This window comes from Zalophus californianus, chromosome 11 (assembly GCF_009762305.2).
Source record: "Zalophus californianus isolate mZalCal1 chromosome 11, mZalCal1.pri.v2, whole genome shotgun sequence".
NCBI lineage: Eukaryota > Metazoa > Chordata > Mammalia > Carnivora > Otariidae > Zalophus > Zalophus californianus.
The window spans coordinates 28,046,900-28,072,562 of record NC_045605.1 but is presented as its reverse complement, the minus strand read 5'-3'; the positions used below and the strand labels follow the sequence as shown (position 1 = coordinate 28,072,562).

At 41.8% G+C, this 25,663-nt stretch overlaps 1 protein-coding gene across 6 annotated transcripts in view; it reads left to right on the top strand.

Moving 5' to 3' along the window:
- The window catches only part of OPCML (opioid binding protein/cell adhesion molecule like), a 1,097,645-nt gene that overhangs the window by 856,509 nt on the left and 215,473 nt on the right, over positions 1 to 25,663 (top strand). For all 6 annotated transcript variants that reach the window (XM_027580839.2, XM_027580838.2, XM_027580843.2 and 3 more), the window contains one exon: positions 3,711 to 3,943. In XM_027580839.2, the coding sequence (XP_027436640.1) occupies positions 3,711 to 3,943 (233 nt within the window). The remainder of the gene's footprint in view (positions 1 to 3,710; positions 3,944 to 25,663) is intronic.

Here is a 25,663-nt window from a genome sequence, read left to right as displayed (position 1 = left end):
ACATAATGAAAGTAATGGTACATCATTTTATCAGTAATAAATTCATGGCAAAGCGATGCCTTCTCTATCTTGGAATTAGAGAAAGAGGTGTTTTCTGGCAGAGGACAATGTGATTTGGCATATTAAAATAAACAGCATTCAAATTTACCCACATTTCTGGGTGTATTGGGTTGAACAAGGTGCTTCTAAGTAAAAGAGAAACGTATCTTTAATAGTCATTTGATAAGGCCTGGTAAAATGTTAGCAGCATACTATCCAGATATTGTGAAATTGAATGAATTTAATACTGAGTTACAAAGCCCTGTGCAAGTCAGGTATTTTTCAATTCATTGCTTTGAAAGAAATTGAAGGAGGAACTAATTGAATTGTCAGCTGTGAGATCATTAAAATAATTTTTGAGGCTGTATTACTATGTGATTGTTGGCACACGTCTTGGAAGGGGTTCAAAGAATTGAGTGGCACTGCTATACAAGATTCTCCCCTGCTTATGTGAACTAGGTTTTTCTCAAACAAAAATAGGAATTGAATTGATCCTGAGCTCTATCTCATTCTAGCAGTAATGATATTTATTCAAGGTATAATTTTTAAAAAGTTTCATCTACCCCATTAAGTACTATATTTCCTGTAAAACTTTACTTTTTATGTATAATTATACTTAAAAACATGGACAATATATTTATGTTGTTTTATCAATATTGTCCTTGTAATGATAATTCATTCTAAGAGAAGATAGTATTACTCCGAGTTTTATGATCACAGAATATAAAAGAAATCTCAATTTCAATCACTTTATATATTTGCAAATAAATATGATAACTGATCAATAAAAGATTTTTAAGCATGAAATACTACAACAAGACAGGACATATGTTGGAAACACAAGTTACAGTTTTAAAAAAGAACAACGTACATTTTATGACTAATAAAGAAGAGCTTGTTCATGAATTTTGAAACTAGATAATCAAATCAATATTGCATTTATATTTTATTGAATATATGTATCTATGAATATTGTGACAGTTTAATTTTAAAATCTGAATATTCTCCACAGGCCAACAACGCATCCTTTTAATTTAATTTTTAAAAATTATATCAACTTAAAAATGTGCAAGAGGTTACATAATTGACCAAAATAAAAGCAGGAATATGTGTTTGCACTTTGTCACCTGGGTTTGTGTGGTTCTAGGGATTAGAAGGTGACTCTCTTTACTCTGTCCCAATTTACCATCCACTTCTAGGCTTGCCAGTTCCTGGGACTGCACAATTAGAACTTCATTGTTAGGAGTTATTCAAACAGGGATTTGGTATTTATGAAAACACAGCTGTCATAAAAAAAGGTTGCACAGTAATCCTTATCAATCATTTGCAACTGAAAGTGAATGAATGAGTTTATCTTTTTTTTGTTCCCCCTAACAAATGCTTTTGGAAATGTAGAGTGGGGAAGTTTCATTAGGGCTTTTGGTCTTCATAAAGGAAATAGAAAGTTGCTAGAGAAGGAAAAAACTACACAGAGAGTGAAACTAGGGTCCCAGGATATGGAGGAAACAGCATGACTACATATTTTCTTTTTTATCACCATGACACACCTATGAAGGTGGCAGTCACTCAGTGATACTTGAATTATTATAATCTAATGGTAAATGCAGTTGGACCCCCAAAACTAGTGGTGTTCAGAGATATCTGTGGTCACGTTCCAAAAACCTATTTCTAGGAATATTAGAGTATGATTCTATTTCAGGTAAATAAATCAACACACTCTTTATATATGTGAATATACGTCTGTAAGGAGTGAGATGTGGAAGAAGTAACCAGAGTGTTACCAAATTAAGGACATCATTTGTTCACATGTTTAACCATGCTTATTTCATTTTTGTAGTTTGAAAAGCAGCAAATAAAGAAAATTTAGAAGAGGAAAATTTCTTCCTTTGAAAGCATCTAATTATCAGCCCAACCTCAAGGTTGCCAGGACCTGCTGAATGATAGGTGGACCTGTGCATAAGACTTCTGTGATTGGAAGCTAGTATTATTTCTATGTGTCCTACCAACCAGGGAGAGTGCTTTGCTAGACTGAGCACTTTCCCCTTTCTACAGAATCTATCATGTTAGTGCTCCAGTATTATTCTGCTCCCATGACCGTCAGGCTGTGTCAGGCTGGCCACATTGCTAAGGGAAATCACCATGTCCAAATGTGCATGATCTCTCCTCTATTGCCAGTGTCCTTGGTGTTCTCATCCTCTGAGGCTTGTCAGAGGATCTCTGCTTTCAGTCAAAATGGGATCAGATTTGGTGAGATATGGCAACGTTTTTTCTGTTTTCTCAGGTGGAGGTGCTGGATTCATGTTCCTTGTGCCCAGAAGGTTGGCCTCATACTTCTTTGCTAGGACTTCTCCAGAGAGCAGTGGAGGTGTAATTGCACCTTCCTATTTGCCCAGATACTGTAACTCAGGTTCAGACTAAAGCAATGAGTAGCAGGTGGGCACACCTAGGGCCCTTTAACTACCTCCCTTTTTTGCAATCCACATTTATAATGGATTCTCTTCTCTCTATTTTTTTTCTTTTTTTTTTTTTTAAAGAGAGATAGGGATGAGCAGTGGGGAGGGACAGAGGGAGAGGGAGGGAGTAAGCAGGCTCCATGCCCAACACAGAGCCCTACTCGGAGCTCAATCACATGACCCTGAGATCATGACCTGAGCAGAAACCAAGAGTCAGACGCTTAACCTGTTGAGACACCCAGGTGCCCCTCTTCTCTCTATTTTCTTTACACAGATTATAGGATCATGGTGCACATATGCAAATTTTCTTTCTGACCGGCAGGTGTATTTATTTCTGCATTAATCTTGAGAGACTGCAAGTCATACACACCATAAAACAAATTCCACTTGCGTTCATAGCTTCCAGTTGTAGGGAAGAGTGGATGTGGGGTATGAGGGGGTAGAGTTCAGCTCTTTACCATGATGATGACCGAGGTGACATCAGCCATATTGTTCTCATGGAGGGGGGTGGCCATAAGAGGGAGAAGGAACGCTGCCTGACCACTGTCTTCTTCCTTCTGCTGACATCTTCAGAGGTACCCATGGCTTCCTCAAAAATTGTTGGCTTTCAAGGGTGAATTTTATCAATCCGTGTTATAAATTGTAGTTTGCAGGCTTTGGGTAGCTTAAGGGTACAAGGAGATTATCAATACCAGGGAAGGCTGGAGGTAAATATGTTCACTTTTTGACTAACAACAGGTTAGGTATTTACTTTGTGGATTATCTGTGACCTATTTGAAATACTGATCCACTTCTCTCACCCTTATGCCCCTGGGCCACCTCTCCCACAAGGTGGTAAATGTGCTCAAGAAATATAAACTAATTTTCATATAAGCCTGCGGGGAAAAATAAGATGGTAAGCAAATATACAGCAAAGATATTCACATAATATGCTCCTAAATCAAATAGAAATGATTTTGTATCATCGGTTCTTCAGGATGATTCAGGCCACTGTTACCCTATGTTCAGGAAGTTTCATCAATAATTGATTGTTTCCTTTTAGCATTGGGTTATGTTGTTTTATTTAGTCCTCAAAGTACAGCAACCACATTTATAATGCAGTCTCTCAACACTCTCTTCCTCCCTCCCCTACCTCCCTTCCTCAATGTTTCCCTCCCCGTTTTCCTCTCCCCTTCCCCCAAATCTTCCCTCTCCTCTCCCCACACCCCTCACTTACAGGTGTACCATAGATGACCGAGTCACCCGTGTGGCCTGGCTAAACCGCAGCACCATCCTCTATGCTGGGAATGACAAATGGTCCATAGACCCTCGTGTGATCATCCTGGTCAACACACCAACCCAGTACAGCATCATGATCCAGAATGTGGATGTATATGATGAGGGCCCATACACGTGCTCTGTGCAGACAGACAACCACCCTAAAACTTCCCGGGTCCACCTCATAGTGCAAGGTGAGTCACAGCTGGATCTGGGGGTTAGTGGTCCTGTCGATGATGGAAGGGAGGCGTAATCTCAGTCTTTGTTTCTACTCATGTATGAAGACATGAAAAACATTTTCCTCTATGGAACCCCAAGGTTGAGTGTTATGTTTTGGATTCCTTCCCATCTGCTGGATTCTTGACTAAGTACTGAATATCTTCACAGTTTCTCAATTTTATCTCTGGTCCTTCTGTTCTTATTAATAAGTTGTTTGCGTGTGCTGGTTGAACTATTAAGTTACTTAGCACTTTGGAGTTGGGCAAGACATACTAAAAAATAGAGATATTACTATTCTCTGTGCCTTTTAATTACCTTTCATAGGATTATTTCATAAGAGGTTAATAACACTGATGTGATGTTATGTGCCTTGTGACTGGCTTTTGCATGGTTGTTGGGTATGCATGTTCCAGAAGGGGTTTCTGGGAGCTGAGTCAAGTCCTCCCTGGTATGAAGGCTGTGTCTGTGCATCCCTTTAGCCTCACAGTGGAGCCGAGATTAAGAAGGTTATTAGTCAAAATGCTATCTCCAGGTCTATGTCAGAAATAATATCTATATAATTTTTTAAAAGGGGAGGTGTTCTCTAACATTCTCCCTCTAAAAATCTGTGTCAGTATACCCAAGCATATTATTCAATAGTTTTTCATTAGAATTTTACAATGTAGGAAAAAAATAAGGCTGAAGAAATGTCAGATACCCAATTATCAACTATTAAATATTAATAATTAAAAAACACATTCAAATAGCAGCTATGAGAATTTGGACACCATTTTAAAACAAGGCAGCAATACAAATGAACTTATTTTAAGCTGCCCCCAACTAACATCATCCCCCCACCCTCATCCCACCATCACTATGTAAAGCAGTTTCTGTCAGGTATTGACTCATGGTAGCAATGAAGTGCTAGGGAGACTACTTCCCATCCCCTGGTGCCATAGTTTCCTCCTCTAAAGGAGAGGCTTGGGTGGACCTTTCTCACAGTCTCCTACACTGACCTGTTGGAGTCACACACTGAGCTCTCAGAAGGAGTCCCTGGGTGTGATTCAGTCTTTAGTAAGTGCCTTTTATCAGATTGCATCTGCAGTAGACTCAACGAATTTTTTTCAGTTTGTGAAATGTCTGTGGCATCTTGGCTTAGCTAATGTGGATGTCCTCACCCTTGCTTTACTAAAGAATATAATATTGCTCATTTCAGTTGGTTTCATGGAGAGTTTGAATAGAGGTTAGTGTCTTTTCACACTTTTGTCACTTGTAGAATTCAGGGGGGCCATCACTTTCTTTTGGCTAGAACAGCTTTTTGCTATGTCTCCGGCTCTGTGGGCCATTTGTTACGGCATGTGCAGGACCAGAGATCAGTCTGCTGCAGCGTTGTTCCGCAGCAGGCCCTGGTGCTGCCATATTGTTTGAAGCCCAATCTCAGTTCAGCCTTCCAGCCCTTCTCTCCTCCCCGAGGGCTTTCAGATGCCCACATCAGCCTGCATTTGACAGTTATCTGTACACTCAGCTGTTTCCATTCTCCATACCTGTCCCACCCAGGGGCTTGGCTTGGTGATAATCACCGCTTTGGAGCTACAAGATGGCCTGCCATCTGGAGATCAAGACAACTGTCATGTCTGATGTTTTTTCTCAGAGGCTGGTAGTGGTGCTTGGTGAGATCAGTTATCTGAGATGAGCTGGAATGTCTGTTGAAAGTTCCTGGGGGTGCAGAAAACAAGGGAGTGTGAGTTCTCACTACCCTGCCTGCCACTTGGGCTTGGCTCCAGAGGAGCTGAAATTCTCAGCATTGGAAGTGACACCTCTGTGGCACCTTCGTGGCCTTGACAGCAAAGTTATCTTCAAATTCAGGAAATGCAGCACTGAAATAAAAAAGAACTGTCAGGCACTCTACAGAACCAGACTCAAACAGAACAAGGCTATCACTTTTTAGGAAATAAGACGGATTGTATAAGCATGTCAAGTCAATATAGGCCATAAAGGGCTAGTGATCCAGAGCTTCGGGGATAATGTGCTTCATAAGGCCCATGGAGCAATTCCTTGGGCTGGATATGGGAGCCAGTGGTGTCTCCCTGTGGGCCTCATAGGTTTGGGTCAGAAAGAGTCTGAGAACAGGCAAGAGCAGAGCAGTGAAGTGACTTCAATTTCAGAGGTCAGTTCCTCACAGTCTCCACATTTCAGACCAAGTGACTGTTGTAGCTCTGGGTGGCTGAGGTGGCCTGTGAAATCCAATGCGGGGATGGCGGAGGTAAAAGGAGACAACCTTCCTGTGGAACACTTAGCAGGTGGATCTTTCCATTTATTGAGAGGTAAAAGGAAGACCCACAGGGAGCTACATTCTCTTCTGTCTTGGTTAGCAATGGGGCAACTTGTTCTTTCTTTGGAGACCAGTTGAATTTCTAGTGGGTAGAAGCAAAGACCCTACTGCTCAATTAGAAAGAAGTCCAAGACTCCTCCTTCTTCCCAGCACCTATCAGCTTTTGTCCAGTCTATAGATTAATTCTTCAGACTTAGTGTTAGTTCAGGTTAGATAAAGATAATGAAAGTTTCCTAATCCTCTTAAAGAAGATTTATCTGACTGAGTAGAAAGCTTTTGGAATACAATAAGGCATGTATAAAACTGAGGCCTAATCTTGCCTTTAATTTCAAACTGCTGATGGGTATTGATTTTGCAATGAGAAAAACTGAAAAATTTCCGAGCTGCAACTTGTCTGTTTAGAGACAGAGAGAGAGAGAGAGAGAGAGAGAGAGAAAGGAGTTTATTTATTTTCCGTCCATTTGAGGATGTTAGAATCTCATCACCTCTGCCAACCAAGTGCCATTAGCAGAAGGGAGAGCAATCCCACAGGGTCTTGGCTTTGTTGCTCCCTGCTTCTGCAATGTGAGGAACTCAGACATGCTCTGTCACTAACCTCGGAGCCTGTCCTTTGCTCTTTTATAAGGTGACCTTTGCCACATATCTGATGGGATTAATTTCTAGGTCTTCTGTGAGAGAAGAAGCTGTGTTTGTTAAAAAATTATCACTGATACCCAAGGCACATCTTGGCCATGGAGTGGATAATTTTAAAGCGCCATGTTAGTATGTATGATAATGTGACCTAGACTGTGGACCTAGGTTTTAAGAAAATCCAGAGCAAGAGAGAAGTGTTGCTATGGAGTCAGATTAGTCAGGTAGGAAAATCAACCCTGTATCGGATGGACTGATGTGGAGAGAAGCCGGATTAACAGGGAATAGGTTACCGCCATCACTCAAAAGCTGGGACATGAATGGGCTGTAGGTCTACCTGTGGAGAGGGAGAAGATTCCTCCAGGAAATACTATCCAAGGGAAATTGGGAGGATTAATCTTTTTTCTTAAAAGATTTTATTTATTTATTTGACAGAGAGAGACACAGAGAGAGAGGGAACACAAGCAGGGGGAGTGGGAGAGGGAGAAGCAGGCTTCCCGCGGAGCAGGGATCCCGATGTGGGGCTCGATCCCAGGACCCTAGGATCATGACCTGAGCCGAAGGCAGACGCTTAACGACTGAGCCACCCAGGTGCCCTGGGAGGATTAATCTTAATGCCTCGAAAGAGGAAGGATTAAAAGGATATCACCTACATTTTTGAGTTTGGGGAAACGTTGAAGGCCTGGCTAGTAATCGTGGAATTAGGATCCTGCGCCACTAGGATAGGAAAGCATTAGTCTTGCTAGGTTTAGGGATAAGGAAAGCACAGACATTACACAGGTCCTATAGAGCTAAGGTGTGACTCAGGATCACAAGAGGTATATTTGAGACTTATCATGAATCTTCTAGTAGAAGAATAGGTAAGATTTCTGAGATTAACTATTCCTACAGAACAGCAGGAACTACAGTTTATTTATATCTATCCCCAGCACATAGCACACCATGTGAGGCATACTAGGCATTCAGCAAATGTTTGTAAAATGAATGGAGGGGCAGATTGATACAGCAAATGAAATGGCATATGAAGGCAGTGACCATAAAAGCCCCTTCAAGCATATAGGGGTGGGGAATGAGTCAGACACTGTCCAGATGACTTGGAATGTGCAGTAATTGAGAACAGTTCGCTGGAGGGATGAGGGTCTTCAGTGTGACAAGCTTAAGAGATACACCAGGGATAACATGCATTTATTTAGCTCTCTATAGCACTGGTCACAATCTTTGTCTCGTTTGACCCTTACAACAAGCCCTGGGAGGCTGCAGTGCAGTGACTCTTCTCATTTTGCAAATTAGATAACTACAGCTCATGGAGGTTAAGAGAGCGGCCAGGGTCCCCGGTGAGTAAGTAGCAGAGCTGGGGCTTGAACCCTGGCCGTAGGACTCCAAGATCAATGTCTCTCCAGCATACTCCAGCACCTCCTATGCCAACCGTATCTGAGGTTAGTTCTCTAATCTAGATCCCTGGGAAATTTTCAGTTATCCTTTCTTCTTCCCCCCCTTTTCCCTGCTACTGATATTGCATTGTACTAGCAGAAATTGAGGACAAAGCTCAAGAAGAAAATTAGCAGTGGGGGTGGGATGCCAACGCTACAATAAATGGTGTAGAGGCAGAGAGAGGCAAAGGAGATAATTAATTTACTAGTAGCTCATCCCTCCAGGGATACACGTTTTTTTTTTTTTTAAGATTTTATTTATTTGAGAGAGAGAATGAGAGAGAGAGCATGAGAGGGGGAAGGGTCAGAGGGAGCAGCAGGCTCCCCGCTGAGCAGGGAGCCCGATGTGGGACTCGATCTCAGGACTCCAGGATCATGACCTGAGCCGAAGGCAGTCGCTTAACCAACTGAGCCACCCAGGCGCCCCGGGATACACGTTTTAAATGTTACCTCTTTATCCTATGTAAGTACTAAAAACTCTGCCCCTCTGAGAATCCGGTATCTAATTGTGATTCTGATTGTCATGAAGTCTTCAGCACTCTGAAACTCCGTGGATACCCTTGTGTCACCATGGTTGCTGTCCTTGTCCAGGATAGATCGGCAAGAAGATAGGCTGGCTCTTTGCTTCTTGGATATTGACATTTTCTGTCTGCTCTCTTGGCTAGTTCAGAAATCTGTTTACTACCAGGTATTTCTTTTCCTGGATTCGACTCCTCTCACTCAGCCCAATTGTATGCAAATGGCTAGAAGTGGTGAATTATGTGTATACTTCTCACATCTGAGACTCTACAGCAAGCTCATGCGATTTCTGTGTCTGCAAAAGACTGAGTCTTTGAGCCTGGAGTCCGTTCAGGTGAGACTGTTTGGTACCCAACACTGAGTTTAGAAGGTGGAGAAGTCTCATCTGCCAACCAGTCCAGTCCTAGATTCTGCTGAGCACCGGCCAACTTCTGCACTGGGCACATGAAGCATAAACCTTAGCTCAGTTGATCCTCACACCAAACCGACAAAGTCTACAATCAGATTCACATTTTAAAAATAAGGAACCTGAGGCTTAGAGAGATTAAAACTTTGCTCAGAGATGATGGCACTATTAAATGCTTTAACTTCCCTTCACTTGACTTGTCCTGTAAAACAGCTATCAAAATACAGTTAAAGCACTTGACTTGCATTATCTCTTTTGATTATTCTTCACAAAAGCCCTGGGAGACAGAACAGAAAGTCACCACATTCCGGGGAGCCTGGGTGGCTCAGTCAGTTAAGCGTCCAACTCTTGATTTTGGCCCCAGGTCATTATCTCAGGGTCGTGAGATCAAGCCCCACATCTGTCAGGCCCCGCACTTAGTGCGGAGTCCACTTGAGATTCTCTTTCTCTCCCCCTCCCTCTGCACCGCCCCCCATGTATGTTCTCTCTCTCAAAAAAAAAAAAAAAAGTCACCACATTCCAAGAAAAGAAATTGAGATTCAGCGTTGAAGTCATTTGTCCAAGTCCTGCTCCCCAGTAAGTGGCAAACCGCCTCTTCAGGCCAGGTGTTGTGATTCTAGATCCCATATGTTCGCACACCAGCCTACTCCTAGTTAAGCAAAAGGACAGGTAAATGTTACTATTTGTGAGAAAAATATAACAAGTTCTGAGGTGCTGCTAAGAAGAGTGGATACCCAGGAGCCTGTTGCTGGCAATGCTGAGGCCGGGGAGGCCAGAGAGCAGATGGGCCAGGCACCAGCAGAGTGTTTCCTGTGGGCAGGGGAGGGAGCCCTGGCAACAGGTCACAGTTGTGCCAAGGGCCAACCTATCTTCCTTTGCAACTAACCTCTTTTTTCAAGCTATTTTCTCCTCTTCTCCCAAATATTACAGTCATTTAAATTAACATGTGTAATTTTGGGCCGAAAGAGAAGCAGGCAGTCAACCTGAAATAAATTTAATTTATTCAGCCTCTATTTTAAATTATAATCACAGTTGTTCTTCACAGAGGCAGGGTAGAAATGTGGAAAAGAACACGACTGGGTATGAAAAACCTCATTCCCCAGCCTGAGTTCTGCTCCTGACATCCAGGCCTGTATTTGTAGGATGTTCCCTTCCTGGCTTCTTATCCTGGGGTGACGAATAAAATGCAATGTACTTGATTTTATTTAGGTACACATATGCATACCTTGATCTTACATATTATTCAAATATAAATATTTGTGTTTGAAAATAAGATTCTGAAAAAGGTTCGATAGACTGCAAATTCTGTGTATATGTGCAAATAAAGCACACACACCAAAGGGTCCACAGTACAAAATAAGCATAAGACCTTCTCTGGGCTTCGTTTTGTTGGTTTTGAAATGGAAGGTTTGAAGAAATGGTAAGGAAGTCCTTTCTAGTTATTACATTTTATAATTTATTAATGTAATTTCTCTGGAGGATTTTCGTGTAGCCAGGCATCTCTGTACTCCCCAGCGTTTCGTCCTTTACCCACTGATGGGGAAATCAGAGGGTTTGCTCTTGCTCTCTTTCTCGTTCATATTTTCTTCGGAGCCCTTAAGATTTGAGGTCCTCTTGCTAACACCATTTTTAGTGGTGACTCTGAGCATGGCTCACCCACACCGGCAGTGGCTCCCTTTTGGGTTACAGAGGGTGGAAAAGAAAGATATCCTCTCCTTCCCTGTTCCACTCTGACACTGGCAGCCCTACAACCCACATCAAATAGTGTTAAACATGCTAGCATTCTTAATTTAGGGGTTGGGTAAATTGAGAAGGCCACTACGATTTAGAGGGGATCAGGAATGAAGTTGTTGCCCTCAGAATGCCCCCAGCACACAATAAAGGAAGGTTCTCAAGGGTCATATTCCACCAGAAAGGCATCCCCACGCCAGCTCCCTCCACACTTGACCAGGCCTCCTGTCTCAGGGTTGGAATGAGGCACACACTCCCACTCTCCATTCTAAGGTCCTATCCCTTCCCTCTGATTGGGTCACTCATCTCTTACCTGAATGGAACAGCCACCACGTAGCTGGAATAGAATTGAGGCTCACTCTACCCAGTCTCCAGTTTGCCACACCTCTCACGACATCATGTGTCATTGATGACAACACAATCCAGCACACATTTTGTAAAAATGAATATTTCTCCTTTTATCAGGTCTCTACTCCTGTTGTAAGGAGAAATATGGGGCTTTGTTCTCTTCTGTTTAGAAGTTAAGATCGTCACACACACACACACACACACACACACACACACAGTCACCCAGTTTGCACACGTGTCATGGCTATTTCTGTTGTGGCCTGTGGAATTCCATCCTGCCCTCCATTATATATGTAGGCTCAGCCTTCCTCTAGAAGGAAATGGGGGGATATGTGTTCAATTCCTCCTGTAACACTTATAATGTTTTAGTTATAGGAATAAGGAAGAGTTGGATTTTCCAAGGGGAATGAGACCAAGCAAAATTTGATGTTGAATGAACACATTGTCAGGGCTGGGATATGGTTTGACCCAGTCTGCTAAGGGGGCAACATTTTCATTTGAGACCCCTGGCTTTAAAAGTGTGTGGGTTTAGGGGTCCCTGGGTGGCTTAGTCAGTTAAGTGTCTGACTCTTGGTTTTGGCTCAGGTCGTGATCTCAGAGTCCTGAGATCAAGCCCCATGTCAGGCTCTGAGCTCAGTGCAGAACCTGCTTGTCCCCCTCCCTCTGCTGCCACCTCCCAACTCTCTCTCTCTCTCTCAAATAAATAAATAAAATCTTTAAAAATAAATAAAAGCGTACGGGCTTGTTTTGAAGCAAAGACAAGAGATTTCCACATGATCTAAGATGGTGCCAGTCCTGGAACCTAGTTTGGTGACATACAGAAGCCAGAGAGAGAAGTGGCAGGGCCTGGGGCTGTCATCTGCCTTATTTTCAAGAAAATTAAATAAATGAAACAGTCATAAAGTCTGTTCTCAAAATCATCACTGATGTGGAGATGGAGGAGAAAATGAAACGTCTGTTATATATATAATATAATAATATAAATATTATATATATATAAATATAACATAAATATTATATTCTACTCAATTTGCATGGTGATCTCAGCTCATTTCCTAAGAGTCTAGTCTGTCCATAGCTCAAGTAAATACAAGGAGATCTTTCCTGTTGTGAGCAGAGGAAGCAATCACATTTTAAAAGAAGGTAAATTATTAATGTTCATAAATTCCCCTAATAGATTAAAGTTCATCATGACCCTTGTATAGTCAGGATCCTACACAAGTTTTCAAATTTCAACACCTACAAGATTAGTCATAGCTTAGCATCAGAATAATCTGTGAATTCAGAATAGTGATGTTTTCCTATATGGAGCCCAAGCACACACATTTGGAGAATCTGACTTGTAGTCCAAAACCTGGAGTTGAGTCCCTGGTTAACAAGGTTTCCCTCAGATACACTGTCTTGGCAAAAATAACTATCCTTTGTACTTACCTCAATTTGGCTTCTCATAAAGATATCAAAGAGCCTTCGACTATTTACTCACTAATAATTCTCCTCTATAGTTATAGAAAACGAAGAGTAATAGAAGTTAAGTAAAATAATCACAAGGAAAGCAGTCAAGGATTCGTTTTTTAATAATCACAAATCATGGCTCTCATGCACGGAGTCCCTAGAATGGCAGCCCATTTTACAGACACAGTCCTATTCTGTTTTCCAGTTAGCCCCAGAAGGTTGGGGATGTATTTTCCTAATTTTTTGAATAAGGAAATGAAGTCTCAGAAAGGCTGAGGAAGTTGCCTTGCGTCACCATCTGTGATTTCAGCTGTGCTCAGTCTGTAGGCAGAGCCCACACTGAACCTCCACATGGAACTTCTTCTTGATTCCGTCCCTTTCCTATAGGTAGGCCAGCCTGCCACCGCAGGTCATTTACAATACACGGGCTCTCCTTGCCAGGTTGTTTCTGGTTGAAGGATTTCAGTCTAATATCTCTGCAGTTAGGATCTCTCCTCCTTAAACCTTTTCTCTCCTTCTGTTTGTCTTAGTAAGTACAACATCTTTCTTGAAGTTAATATCAGGTTTATATCATCCTGCTAAATTGACATTTCTGGTCCTTGATTGCTTCCATAATTCCCGCCTCCGGTTTCTGCTCCTTTCCAGAACTCTTCAAGTTGGGCATCTGTAGATGCCTTTGTATGTCCCATGCTGTACTTAGCTTCTTCACTCAAAAACCGGTTCCTCCTCTCTTAGTTCACATTCCTATTCATGCCCACACCATCCTTGTGTGAAACTTTTGCTTAAGTTTTGACCCTTTTTTCTCTTTTGCTTCTCTGTCAAAGCAGGTGTGTCCAATAAAGTTATTCCCTTCCTTTCTGTTCCCACAACCACCACCATCGAAGCTCAGAATCTTACTTCTCAGTGACTTTTTAGTCACATCCTAATTGCTAGCCAATCCTCAGTCTCTGCCTCCTTATAATCCAATTTAATGCCGTTGTCTAACTATTCTGGATGCACCCATCTGATCATGTCACTTCCCTCTCCTCATAACTTTAGTGACTCCCTATTGACGATGAAGTCAAATCCTCTTAGATCTCTTTTCCAAGTGCTAAGCAATTCATGGCCAAATCTACTTTCCAGTCTTGCTTTCTACTATTCCGTCTGCGTATCTTACACATAACATAGCCAGACTTGTCCTTGTAAAACCCCCACCCACAGTGCCCTGCCTTCTTTTTAATTTCTTACACTATCCATCTGTCTTGAATGTGTTTTTCTTTGGATTTCCATATTCTGCAGACCCTTTCAAGCAGCATTGTCCCATAGAGCTCTTACCTGCCCAATAGCCCTTTCAGTGATGATAGAAATGTTCTGTATCTGCACTGTGCAACGTGGTAGCCATTAGTCACAACTGGCTATTGAAAACTTGAGATGTGGCTAGTATGGCTGATGAACTGAATTTTTAGTATTATTTAATTATAATTAATTTAATTTAAAATGGCTGCACAGGCTAGTGGTGATAATATTTGAAGAGCACAATTTTAGATTTTAAATATCCAAAGCCAAAGTCTTTCTTTGGAATTCTTTTTTTTTTTTTTTTTGAGTAAAGAGATGGAAGTTTATTAAGTGAAGATACAGTAAAAGCTCTCAAGAGTGAGAGGGGTCCCAACAGGGTTGCCCTTTCTTTGGAATTCTAATACCATTTTACCTACACTCTCTTAAGATAGCTGAAAACTTTTTCTCTTATATTTCAGCTATTGGTGGACTTCACTCTTTCCCTCCTCTAGATTATAATTTCCTTGAAGGCAAGAGCCAGAGTTAGCTTCATAATTTTTTATATGGGTGCAGTTTAAGGATTGTAATCTGAATTGGCATGACCAATGAACAAATTTATATTAAATGTTACTAATCCATAAGAATAATAACAAAATATCCTAAAGTGGAGGTTACTGGAGACCATACCACAAAAAGCAACATCCACCTTGGATTTCTTACCTTTGTTTCCCCATGCTTAGGATGGATTGCTGTCCACTGTAGGCACTGAAAACTTTTCTATTGAATCGAGTTCTTAGTGAAACATTTTTTTTTTTTTTTTAATTTCAGAATTTAGAGTTCCTGGGGAAAGATCTGATGCAACCACTTTCTTTTAGTGCGTTGGAAATCACCTCCAAACAAGATGCCTCGGAGGGCAGCCCGGGCAGGCAGAGCTGGAAGTTCATGCACCCAGCCTGCTGCAATAAACATAATGGGATGGGTGATGTCTTCTGATTGGCCAGCAAGCAGACATTAATGACCAATTAGCAACTGTGTTCAGGTCAATTAATTTATATTTGTATTTTGCAAACTAAAAGTTGCCCTGTTAGATTATTGATTCTTTGTCCCTGTATTCAATTTGTTTTTAATTGCACCATTGCTGGGCCAAGCCCTCCCTCCTGGCAAGCTCACAATAAATCTGCCACCATCTCAACAATCAACAATAAATGTGTCTCTTCATGTCATTATTAATATGTCTCTTGGATTGGTTCATTACCATGGTTAACAGTTTATAAGAGCTGAATGGCACACTGCCAGGAGGATTCCTTTTCCCAAGGGTTATTTTGTCGTGATAGGATTGATGTCCTCAGGGCTGCATGTGTCTGAGGAAAGGGGCCTGGGATTTAATTTAATATAGCGGGAATGCCAGCTACCTAATCCTCTTTTTATCATAAACAGCTTTAGAAGAAGATAGTATTGGAAATAGAGATTTTACCCCCTCTTACAATTCTTCTTCTTCTCACTTCCTGTTCTCTTTTCATCTTCTTAATTCCTTCTTAATTTCTCTTCAGATAGACTTTTCCCCTCCAAAACAGCATACCAGGTACATGGGTGATCTAAAATCCCCAAGTAAGGGAACATGGGTTCCCCAGGAGCTAGAGTTTTATGATCGTTATTATTGTTATTTGAAAGCAGAGGGGAGTTCCCTATATTTGATGTGTGAATGATGACTAACAGACCTACAGAAATACTGCATTCAGAATATCACCTTAATTGGCATCAGTACTGGAAAAAATAAGCTTTATCTTAGACTAGAGATAATCATTAATTGTCTTATTTTTATTGGCTCTTTTAGGTAGTAGAATTTTTCAGGGGGAAAGTACAGATTTTAAAGATTTTTTTTTTTTATTTGAGACAGAGAGAATGAGAGAGAGAGAGCACATGAGAGGGGGGAGGGTCAGAGGGAGAAGCAGACTCTCCGCTGAGCAGGGAGCCTGATGTGGGACTCGATCCAGGGACTCCTGGATCATGACCTGAGCCGAAGGCAGTCACTTAACCAACTGAGCCACCCAGGCGCCCGAAAGTACAGATTTTAAATGAATTTAGAGGTTAGCAGAAGAGGTTCTCTGTGTCCCAGAAATGCCAAGTGAGAAACCTGGATGGAGCAGAGAGTGCTTTACAAAACCGCCACAGTGGCCTGAGATCTAATAACAGTCCAGACGTTTGTCATTTCCAAGGCACACGTTGCTCCAGGACAAGAAATGTGACCTCCCTCAGACACAGAGTTAACAGTCAATTTTTGGTTCTGGATATAGATTTTATACTTAATTTACTACTAACCACACCCACACACATAACTTCTGTCCTTTGCACCAAGTTCTCCCAAACAGATCTAACTGAGCTTATTGCAAGAGTGGGACATGGGGGAGAGGGGTGACACCTGTTGTTTCACTGGATAGGAGTTCAAGTAGCCCAGGGGAGTGGACGGCACGGGGAGTGGGGCCTGGGCCACGAAGATTTAGGAAACCAAGAGACAAGGGAAAGAGATGGAAGAAGAACCAAGAGATGCTTGGGGGAGGGAGCCCCTGAAAATGCAGGGAGCAGAGAAGGGTGGAGAGGGTTCAAGAGAAAGGGACACAGGGCACAGAGGACATCCGCCCGATGGCGGTGAGAAATCCATAGGCCAAGCTCAGATGCCCTTGGCTCCTGAGGCTTTCCATGTGGGCTTCTCTAGTGCAACCCACGTTGTAAGTTGTTTGCAGGACAGCCTGCACTTTTCTCCACAAACGGCCTACCCTCCACTTGCTTCCCTGCTACTCCACTTGAGCTCATTCAGCATGTCCTCTGCAAGAGGCCGAGAGACACTGAAGCAGTCACCCAGGTGGACCATCAGGCTCAGGCAAGACTTTGGAATTGCACCCTCTGCCCTCTTCCTGCTCCCCAGGCACCAACAGTGCAAACTGGTCACAGCTCAGGCAACTGAAGGTTGGGTTTATGTTTCCACAGTGCTCTAATACCAAGGGCAATCCAACAAAAAAGGCAGTGTTCATGATAACCAAACCTTAATTAAAACATATACAGAAGAGGAACCCAGTTGCCTGGCTGCTTCCAGGTAGGAGGTGTGCACAACTTAGCTTCTGGTTTGGCTGCTTCTTCTGGAACCTTAAATGAGTTACTTAAGCTAAGTTTCAGTGTCTTCACCTGTAAATTGTAGGAAATAAAGCCTGTCCTATCTCCTTCTTAAGACTGCTGTGCATGAAGTGGACAGCACTCCATACTTGAGTAAGTCTTGTGCAAAGAAAATATTATGATTATTTGTTTTAGGATGCTAGGCTAATTTCTGAAAATGCCTCTGAGTTTGCGTGACAGGAATGAAGTTAGGGCGATTTAGGAATACTTAGAACCATTCACCACTACTCATCCTAATATAGTTTTAACACATAAAAATATAGTCACTGGCCTCATAATGTTTTAATAAATTATATTGGATCTTGTGGATAATGATGGAACTATGCCATCTTCTGAGTATATATAAATCTATGTGCTAGGCCTCCTATCCTTGAAGTTTTATGTCATTCTCCTTATTATTTTTAAATATTCTTCTCCTATTTTTGATATTGTCATAATATTATAGTCTCACGTCCAAAAGGTACTTCTGAAAAAATACATATAATTATACTTAGTGAGAGAGGATTAAGAGGTGAAGTAGACAACTTTGAGGCAAAAAAAAAAAAAGAACCACTGAATCATCATCAAAACTTTTGTCAAAGACTTTGTTTTCCTTAAGAACCTTCCATGCTTGCATAAATATGACTTAATGTAAAGAAATGCAAAACTCGGATACTTTCTAAAGATTGCCTCTTTAAGGGGCCACTACCACATACCAAATGGCATAGCTTTATCTGTAATGAATTCCCCTTATTTCTATCACATCCAAAGTAAAATAAAATAAAATAACAAAATAAAAGTCTATGCTCCAGTTTTTTTTTTTTTTTAAGTCCGTGGCTACAGCACCCCGCTCCCCTGAAGTGCCCACTTTAAACACCCCACTGATTTGAGCATTGAATGACAAGCCGTGAGCCCTGGCCATGGTTAATCCAAAGCACCAACAACTAATAACAGAATCAGAAAACACAAAATAGCTACTTGAGGAATAAAGCTTCCCAGTCCCTGGTTCTGCAACAGCAGGGTGGAAAGTGAGGGGACAGGAAAATCAGAGTTCCTTTAAAAAAAAATTATCACACATAGAGGCAAAATGTCCCCACAGCAGGAAGGAAAGTGGAAAACATACCAAATCAATCACCTTAAAAATAAGACTTAAAATCTTCTACTACCTAAGATGTAGGTGGGAAGGGAAGAATGGGCCCAGCAGCTTGAAAATCTTTTATTAAACTGCATGCTGACTACACGGCACAAACAGGAAAATGCAATTAAGGTCAGGCCATTAAAAAGACGCCCAAGGATGGCTCTGAGAAAGACCGGAGGGTCAATCAGCAGGCACTCGGGCAACTTGCAAAGGAAACTCTGAGAAAGTGCCAGGCAGAGGGTGGGAGCACCTCAGATGGGACATTCCCGAAATAAGATCTCCTTGGGGCCTCGCACACTAAGAGGTGAGAACGTGACAGCAGTGGTGGGAAAGAAGGCGGAGGTGAGAATGCAGGGCCTCCCAGTACCTGCCCTCCCGCAGCTGGAGGACAGGGTCTCACCAGTAGCATCAGAAGCCTTTGGTTCTAGCTTCATTTCAAACTGCAGTGGTGTTGACCCCATTTTGGCTAATGTGTTCGTAAGGAACATACGGGAGCAGGAGGTGAGGCCATTTCAAATAAGAGTCACTTGAGCATCCCCATGGTCCCACAGTCGCCCTTCCTCTCCCTCAGACTCAGTCCAGGTCCAGGTGGTACCTGCTGACTATGAATCGGCAAGTGTGGAGCCCTGGGGAGTGTGCACACAGGTCTGCTCAGACGATACTGAAATAATCTGCTAATGAGGAGCTTGACTTCTCATTAGAAGCTTCACAGAAATGGTGTCAAGAGAAGTCTCCGGGGTCAGGGGCCTTTGCTAGGGAGTGCCGATTCCCTGGCTAGTTACAGAAAGCCCAGGCTTGTGGGGACCGCCTCCCCACCTCTCTCTATCCCGTGCAGCACATAACACTCCTACTTGTGCCTGCTTAGTTCAGGGGCTTCCCCGAATGTGTACTTGCAGGTTATAGGAGCCCAGACCTCCTGAGTTTCACCCCATCCCCCACCCCAGGCTGTGGCTCTGTCACATCGGGCTGTAGCCATGGAGTTACACACCACATTTTCCCACCAAAATATAAGCATCGTGAAGATGGGGGCAAAGCTTCCACCTCGCTATGCAAAAAAATATTTACTTCCCATGTATGGCACAGCACCTAACACCGATTGGATGCTCAAAATGCTTAATAAATGTGTCTGGCATGTAATAAGCAATCAATAAATATTTATATGATAAGATGGCTGAAAATATTTGATTGAGGGGAACTGAAACAAATTGATTTTGGCATGTATGTGCATCAGAAATAATCTACAAATCACGTATTATTCAGGAATAGCTATGGTGTGAGTCTGGTGGTAACTACCCATCCTTCCTTCTGTAGGCTATAAGAGAATTCTTAAGTCAAGACTGGTTAAGACAGTGTTAATCTCCATTCCAGCCTGGCCTGTCTCTAATCTTGGGCTGATTCAGAATCTCCTAATTCTTTCTTCCATCCTACAGAGCCCAAAGCCACTGGCTGAGATTTACTGTCCCACCCCACTCGGCTCCTCTTCTTTGGCTGGAGACGGCGCGCTAATTGCTGTGGGGTTTGTGTGTCCTCAATGCTCAGCCTTCATGACACTCCAGAATTCATCTATTACACATATGCTGTGCTAGTCCTTTCTGTTTCCCATTTGCTCCTGCAGAAGTCTGTGCAGTACCTACAGGACAGCCTTGCCGGTGTGGACAGGTTCTCATAAGGTTTCTAGCAGAAATGACATCAACTACAAAGTGCCCATTCTGGCTGCAGCAAGAGGGGTTTTATAGACTTCTCTGACTTTGGGAAGGGGAAAATAATTTCTAGGTATAATACAATTTGGAACATGCTCCCATTTTCCCCAGAAACGATTGCCTTGCAGTGATTTTCTGTCTCTGAGAGTAAATGTTCCCTGGGCTGCAGCTCCTGTGAATCAAAGCATTCCTGGTGCTAGGTGAGTGGAGTTTGTAGCTCAGTCAGTTCGGGCTACTCACAGGAGGCCCGTGCTAACATCTCCTTCCCTTATTCTACTGCTTTCTGAAGGTGCATTGTTCCCTTTCCTCTTCTACTGCTTCCTTAATCCCTCTGCCCCTTTCTTAATCCTCTGCCCTCCAAGCAGGTGGTGCGCTCACCTACCTTTTGCAGCAGGGAAAGCCTCTTTGCAAAGGCCTGAGGGCCAGGCCAACTTTGCCAGTACATTTGCATACATTTACATTTAGTTGGCCTGCAAACATGATGATTATGCAAAGTCCTGCTCCTAGCAGGAAAGGATTCTGTTTGGATTCAGGAACTCTCTGTTCCATAGAACACAACTAGGTGTGAGAGGCGCTGTAGTCATTGCTATTCCGTGGAAGGGTGCCCGAATGTGATTGATGGTAATGAAGGCTGGACCCAGGTGGCGGCAGGACAGCTCCAAGTACAAAAGTCACCCAGCTCGGCTCCTGCTTCCATATCCGCATCTCCCCAGTGTCATCTTGCCCATAGTTAGGTGAAGAGTTAGAGGGCTGCCTCTCACATTTTGATAGCATGCCCTCTGGCAAGCTGCCTGAGCGGCTCTCAGTGCTCACTGTGTTCTCAGTGCTCTCCTCTCTTCTAGTAAATTCAGCACATCTCTGTGGAAATCAGCTTTCAGACCACCAGCCTGCTCTTCCTTCATGTGGTGAAAGCTTTACTGGGTCCTTGATCCATTTTCTCTCTTGTGAGAAACGTTAGGTTCTTAGGTACAGCCGTGGTGTGAGCATCCTTTAAATGCAAGGTTCTAGTGCTTGGTTTGCAGAAAATACTCACTTCGTTATAAGAACAGAGTATGGTGAGTCAAAAGACATAGAAACTACTCTAGCTTCCATTACTTGTGCCGTCTTAGGCATACGGATTAACTTTCTTAGATCTGTTTCTTGCTGTATAAAAAAATAAGGGAGAAGTATATGGTCTCTGAAATCCATTCCTCCTCTGAAATTCTAGATTTTTATGCCTGGGGTTATGTATTTTATAATACATTTTTGTAATCTTCCACAGATAGATTTATATTGTAGTCTATCCATTGTTTCATCTGCTTGTTCACTAAATATTTAACACCTACTAAGTGAAAGCATAATCAGTGAAAATATGTTGAGCGTCATCTTGTCATCTCTGCCTTAAGTGCTTTGTGACAATCCCGAGGATAAAATAATGTAAATCATCAGCCTGCCTTTCGCAGGATGATTTCCATACCTCCTTTCACTATTTTACACTCCGTCCTTGGGGGACAAGAGATTGATTGTGTCAACCTGAACACCTAAAATGCACAATGTGGATAATAGCACTCAATAGTGTTTGCTTAAATAGAATTAAGTTGAACCCCGCTTGAATTCTAAAATTTGCCCTTATTTTTACATTTTTAGTGGGGGAGCAAGGGCAATGACAAGGAAGAGAGTAGTCACAACTAAATTATAGTTTTCTTTTGTATTTATTAAAAGTGTATTTCGGGGGGGTGGTCACCTGGGTGGCTCAGTTGGTTAAGTGTCTGCCTTTGGCTGAGGTCATGATCCTAGGGTCTGGGGATTGAGCCTGTCATTGTGGGGCTCCCTGCTCAGCGGCAGTGTTCTTCTCCCTCTCCCTGCCCCTCCCCTCCCCCGGCCGCTCATGCTCTCTCTTGCTATCTCTCTCTCAAATAAATAAATAAAATATTTTAAAAAATAAAAATTAAAAAAATAAAGTGTATTTTGGGAAATGTTAACAGGTAAGTGGATAAACCACCAATCTAGTCTTACTTTAAACATTCCAAGGTAGGCTGGGTAAGTCTTTGTCCCCTGGATATCAAACTTCTTAAAAAACAAATTAACCTACCTAATCATTTATTGAATGTCTATTATATTCACGATATAGTAAGAACTGTGGAGAGGAATGGGGGAAAAGTCCAAAGAAGTTTTATTCCTTAGGGGAGACTGAACATAACTCATAAAATAATTAGAGAAAAATTGTTTAAACTGAGCAATAGTTAAAATATATTTTAGTAAAATATGTATTTAGTATTTAGCATTAGCCTATCAGTGTTTATTTACTTTAAAAATAGATCAATTTGATATCTCCTCTTGGAAACCTTGGGGGCACCTCAAAGTCAAGATGTCCAGAATTAAACTCAAATGTTGCCTACAACAGTGTTTCCCCTCAATGTTTGGCACCACCATACACTGAGTTCCATGAACCAGAAATATGACCATTCCCTTAGATACCTCTCCCCACAGTCCCTTTAAGCATTGGTACTGTCTTAGTTGGCTCCAGCTATATAACAAGATACCACAGGCTGGGTGACTTAAACAATAGAAATTCATTTTCTCCCAGTTCTGGAGGTTAGAATTCCAAGATCAAAGTGCCATTAGGGTTGGTTTGTAGGGAGAACTCTCTTCCTGGCTTATAGAAGATGGCTTTCTAACTGTATACTCACATGGCCATTTCTCCATGTTCATGTGTGGGGAGAGAGAGAGAGGGAGAGAGAAAGATATCTTTGGTGTCCCATCCTTTTATAAGGATGCTAGCTCTATCAGATTAGGGTGCCAGCTTGTGACCTTATTTAATTTTAATTACCTCCTTAAAGGCCCTATCTCTAAATACGATCCCACTGGGGGTTAGGGTTTCAACATATGAAACTTGGGAGGTCAAAATTCAGTCTAAACAAGTACCACATAACGTAACTCTAGCTTCGAAACAGCTCAAGCTATTAGTTGTTTAACACAGTAAAATTGTCTTGCTTGTTCAGATATTCCAATTATCTAGGATCTGGGAGAGGGCAAAGTGCTAGGTTCCATGCAATCATTCATGAATAAAACCTGACTGAGGTTCTGCCCCTTTCAAAGAAGGCATGATAACAGGGTCAACTCTGGTCATAGACGTCTAGCAGGCTGACTGGAGAGGAGGAAAGATTGAGCATAAAAAAGATGTGGATTTTTTTTAAAGATTGTATTTATTTATTTGACAGAGATACAGCGAGAGAGGGAACACAAGCAAGGGGAGTGGGAGAGGGAGAAGCAGGCTTCCCGTGGAGCAGGGAGCCCAATGCAGGGCTCGATCCCAGGACTCTGGGACCATGACCTGAGCCGAAGGCAGATGCTTAACAACTGAGCCACCCAGGCGCTCCTGGGTTGTTTTTGTTTGTTTGTTTGTTTTTGTTTTTTTGTTTGTTTGTTTTTGATGAGAGAAGCTTGTTTTCATCTATTTGGTTTTTGTTATAGTCTGCTCACATTCTTTGGCTAGAACTCCCAGACAGCTAGAAAATATAGTCTAGCTGTATGCCCAAGAAGAGAAGAATAGATTTGGTGAATATCTAGCCTGTCTCTGCCATACTAAATCCAATTCACCATTCTCCAAAAATACATCTTAATCTATCCACCTTTTTCCATCTAGAAAGAACAATCTAGAATAAGATACTGTTGTCGCTCGAATAACTACAAAAACCTACTAAGTTGTTTATCTACATCTTCTCTTATGATTTTTAAATGGTAACATATAAACAAAATTTACTGTTGTAACCATCTTAAAGAGTATAATTCTATGACAATAAGTATATTCACAATGTTGTGCAACCATCAGCACTATCGATCTCTAGAACATTTTCATCATCCCAAACTTGGTATACATTAAACAATAACTCCTTATCTCTTCCTCTCCCCAGCTTCTGGTAACCTCTCTACTTCTACTCTTGACCACTCAGATTACTCCTGCAGCCCAAATGATCTCCTAAAAAAGTCTAATCACACACATATGTACAATGTTTAGACCCTTAAATGACTTCCCATTGGTCTTAGCAAAATTATAAAGGTCCCTAATGTGGCCTCCATTCCCTGAGAGCTCTGATCCACAGCTGCCTCCTGGCCTAATGTAAATACACTGTCCCCTTTGGACTCTGTGCTCCAGGCACCCACAGAGCTCTTCATTTAGAGCTTCCTGGTTCCCTGGTCTCCTCTCACCTCTGGGTCTTTGTGTTGGCTGCTTTTCCTCTAAGTGTTCTCCCCTCCCCATTTGCCTTGTCAATTCCTATTAGCTTCCAGATCTTATCTCCATTATCACTTCCTCAGCAGTTGTCTCTCAACCTCCTGACTATGCCAAACCAGCCTATCATAGAATTTCATAGCATTTTCTATCTCTTTTCTGAGTACTCCTTGCATTATTGCACATACTTTCAAAATTTTGTAGTAAATATATCTCTTCCCACTGGACCTTAAATTCCGTAAGTGTGGAGACTGTACTGTTTATGTTCACTGTTTTATTTCTAGTACCAAAGTAATGCCTAGCATATAATAGGCATTTGACGAATAAATTATGAATGGACAGATGAATGCTATCAGTACCAGAAAGGGTTGAAATCAGAGTGACACAGAAGATGACCTGGAAAAAAGGAGTATGAAAACATTGGTAAAATTGGCCTACAACAAGGAAGAAGACATTCCCTGCTGGATGAAACAGCATAATTAGTTCTTATTTTAAATTTTATTATTTATTCATTTGCCATAAAGTCTCTTTAGCACATCACTTCTTTTTAAATCATAGTGATAATGATATTATGATCAAGATAATATTGAAAAAGAAGAATATTTCTTAATTTTAGAGCATGGCTTTCTTTGGAGGGAAGAGAAAGAAAAAACTATTGTTGAATGATAGCTACTGAACAAGCAATTTCACATGATCCTATATTTGATATTAAAGTTCCTTTAATAGAGTATCTCTGACATTTCTATTACATCCTTGAGAGCTTTAAAAAGAAATGAAACTGAGTCTCTGAGCTATAGAATAAGGCACTGAAATCACAAATAGGAAAGCCAAGAGTAGAATTTAGACATTCAGATTCTCAGATAGGCTTTATCTTTCTTAGTCCTGGTATCCCCCATAAAAACCCACATGTTTCAGTTCTCTAGAAATTGGATGAATCCATAATATAAATCAAACCCATTTAAAATCTTAAGAAATGTCTTAACCAAGCTCTTAGTTCTGGGTCCCTAGAAAACAGATCCCGATTAAATGCCAATGTTTTACTTTTGTGGTGAATTCCCAGGGCAAAGAGAGTGAAGGCAAAGGGAAGTGAGAAAGAGAAGGATGTGAAGCAAGAGGTGATGTTGCCTTATTGATACTGGCTTCAGATCGAAGATGAGCAGGGAAGCAGCATAGTAGGCCTCTTGGTAGGTCTTTCCACTCAGCCATGCAGGAAGTCTACAAACTAGAGAGACTATGTCTTGAAGCTATCCAGGATCAAGAAGAATGGAAAGAAGACTTACTGACCTGACTCCCTTGCCTCGGTTCCTATCTTCCTTTGATGTAAGTTTACTTTACAGGGAGTAGACTTCTCAGACCTCTGGGTTGCATTGCATGGGCCTTGCAGTGACCACTAGGAAAGCTAGATCCCATGTCCTGAAG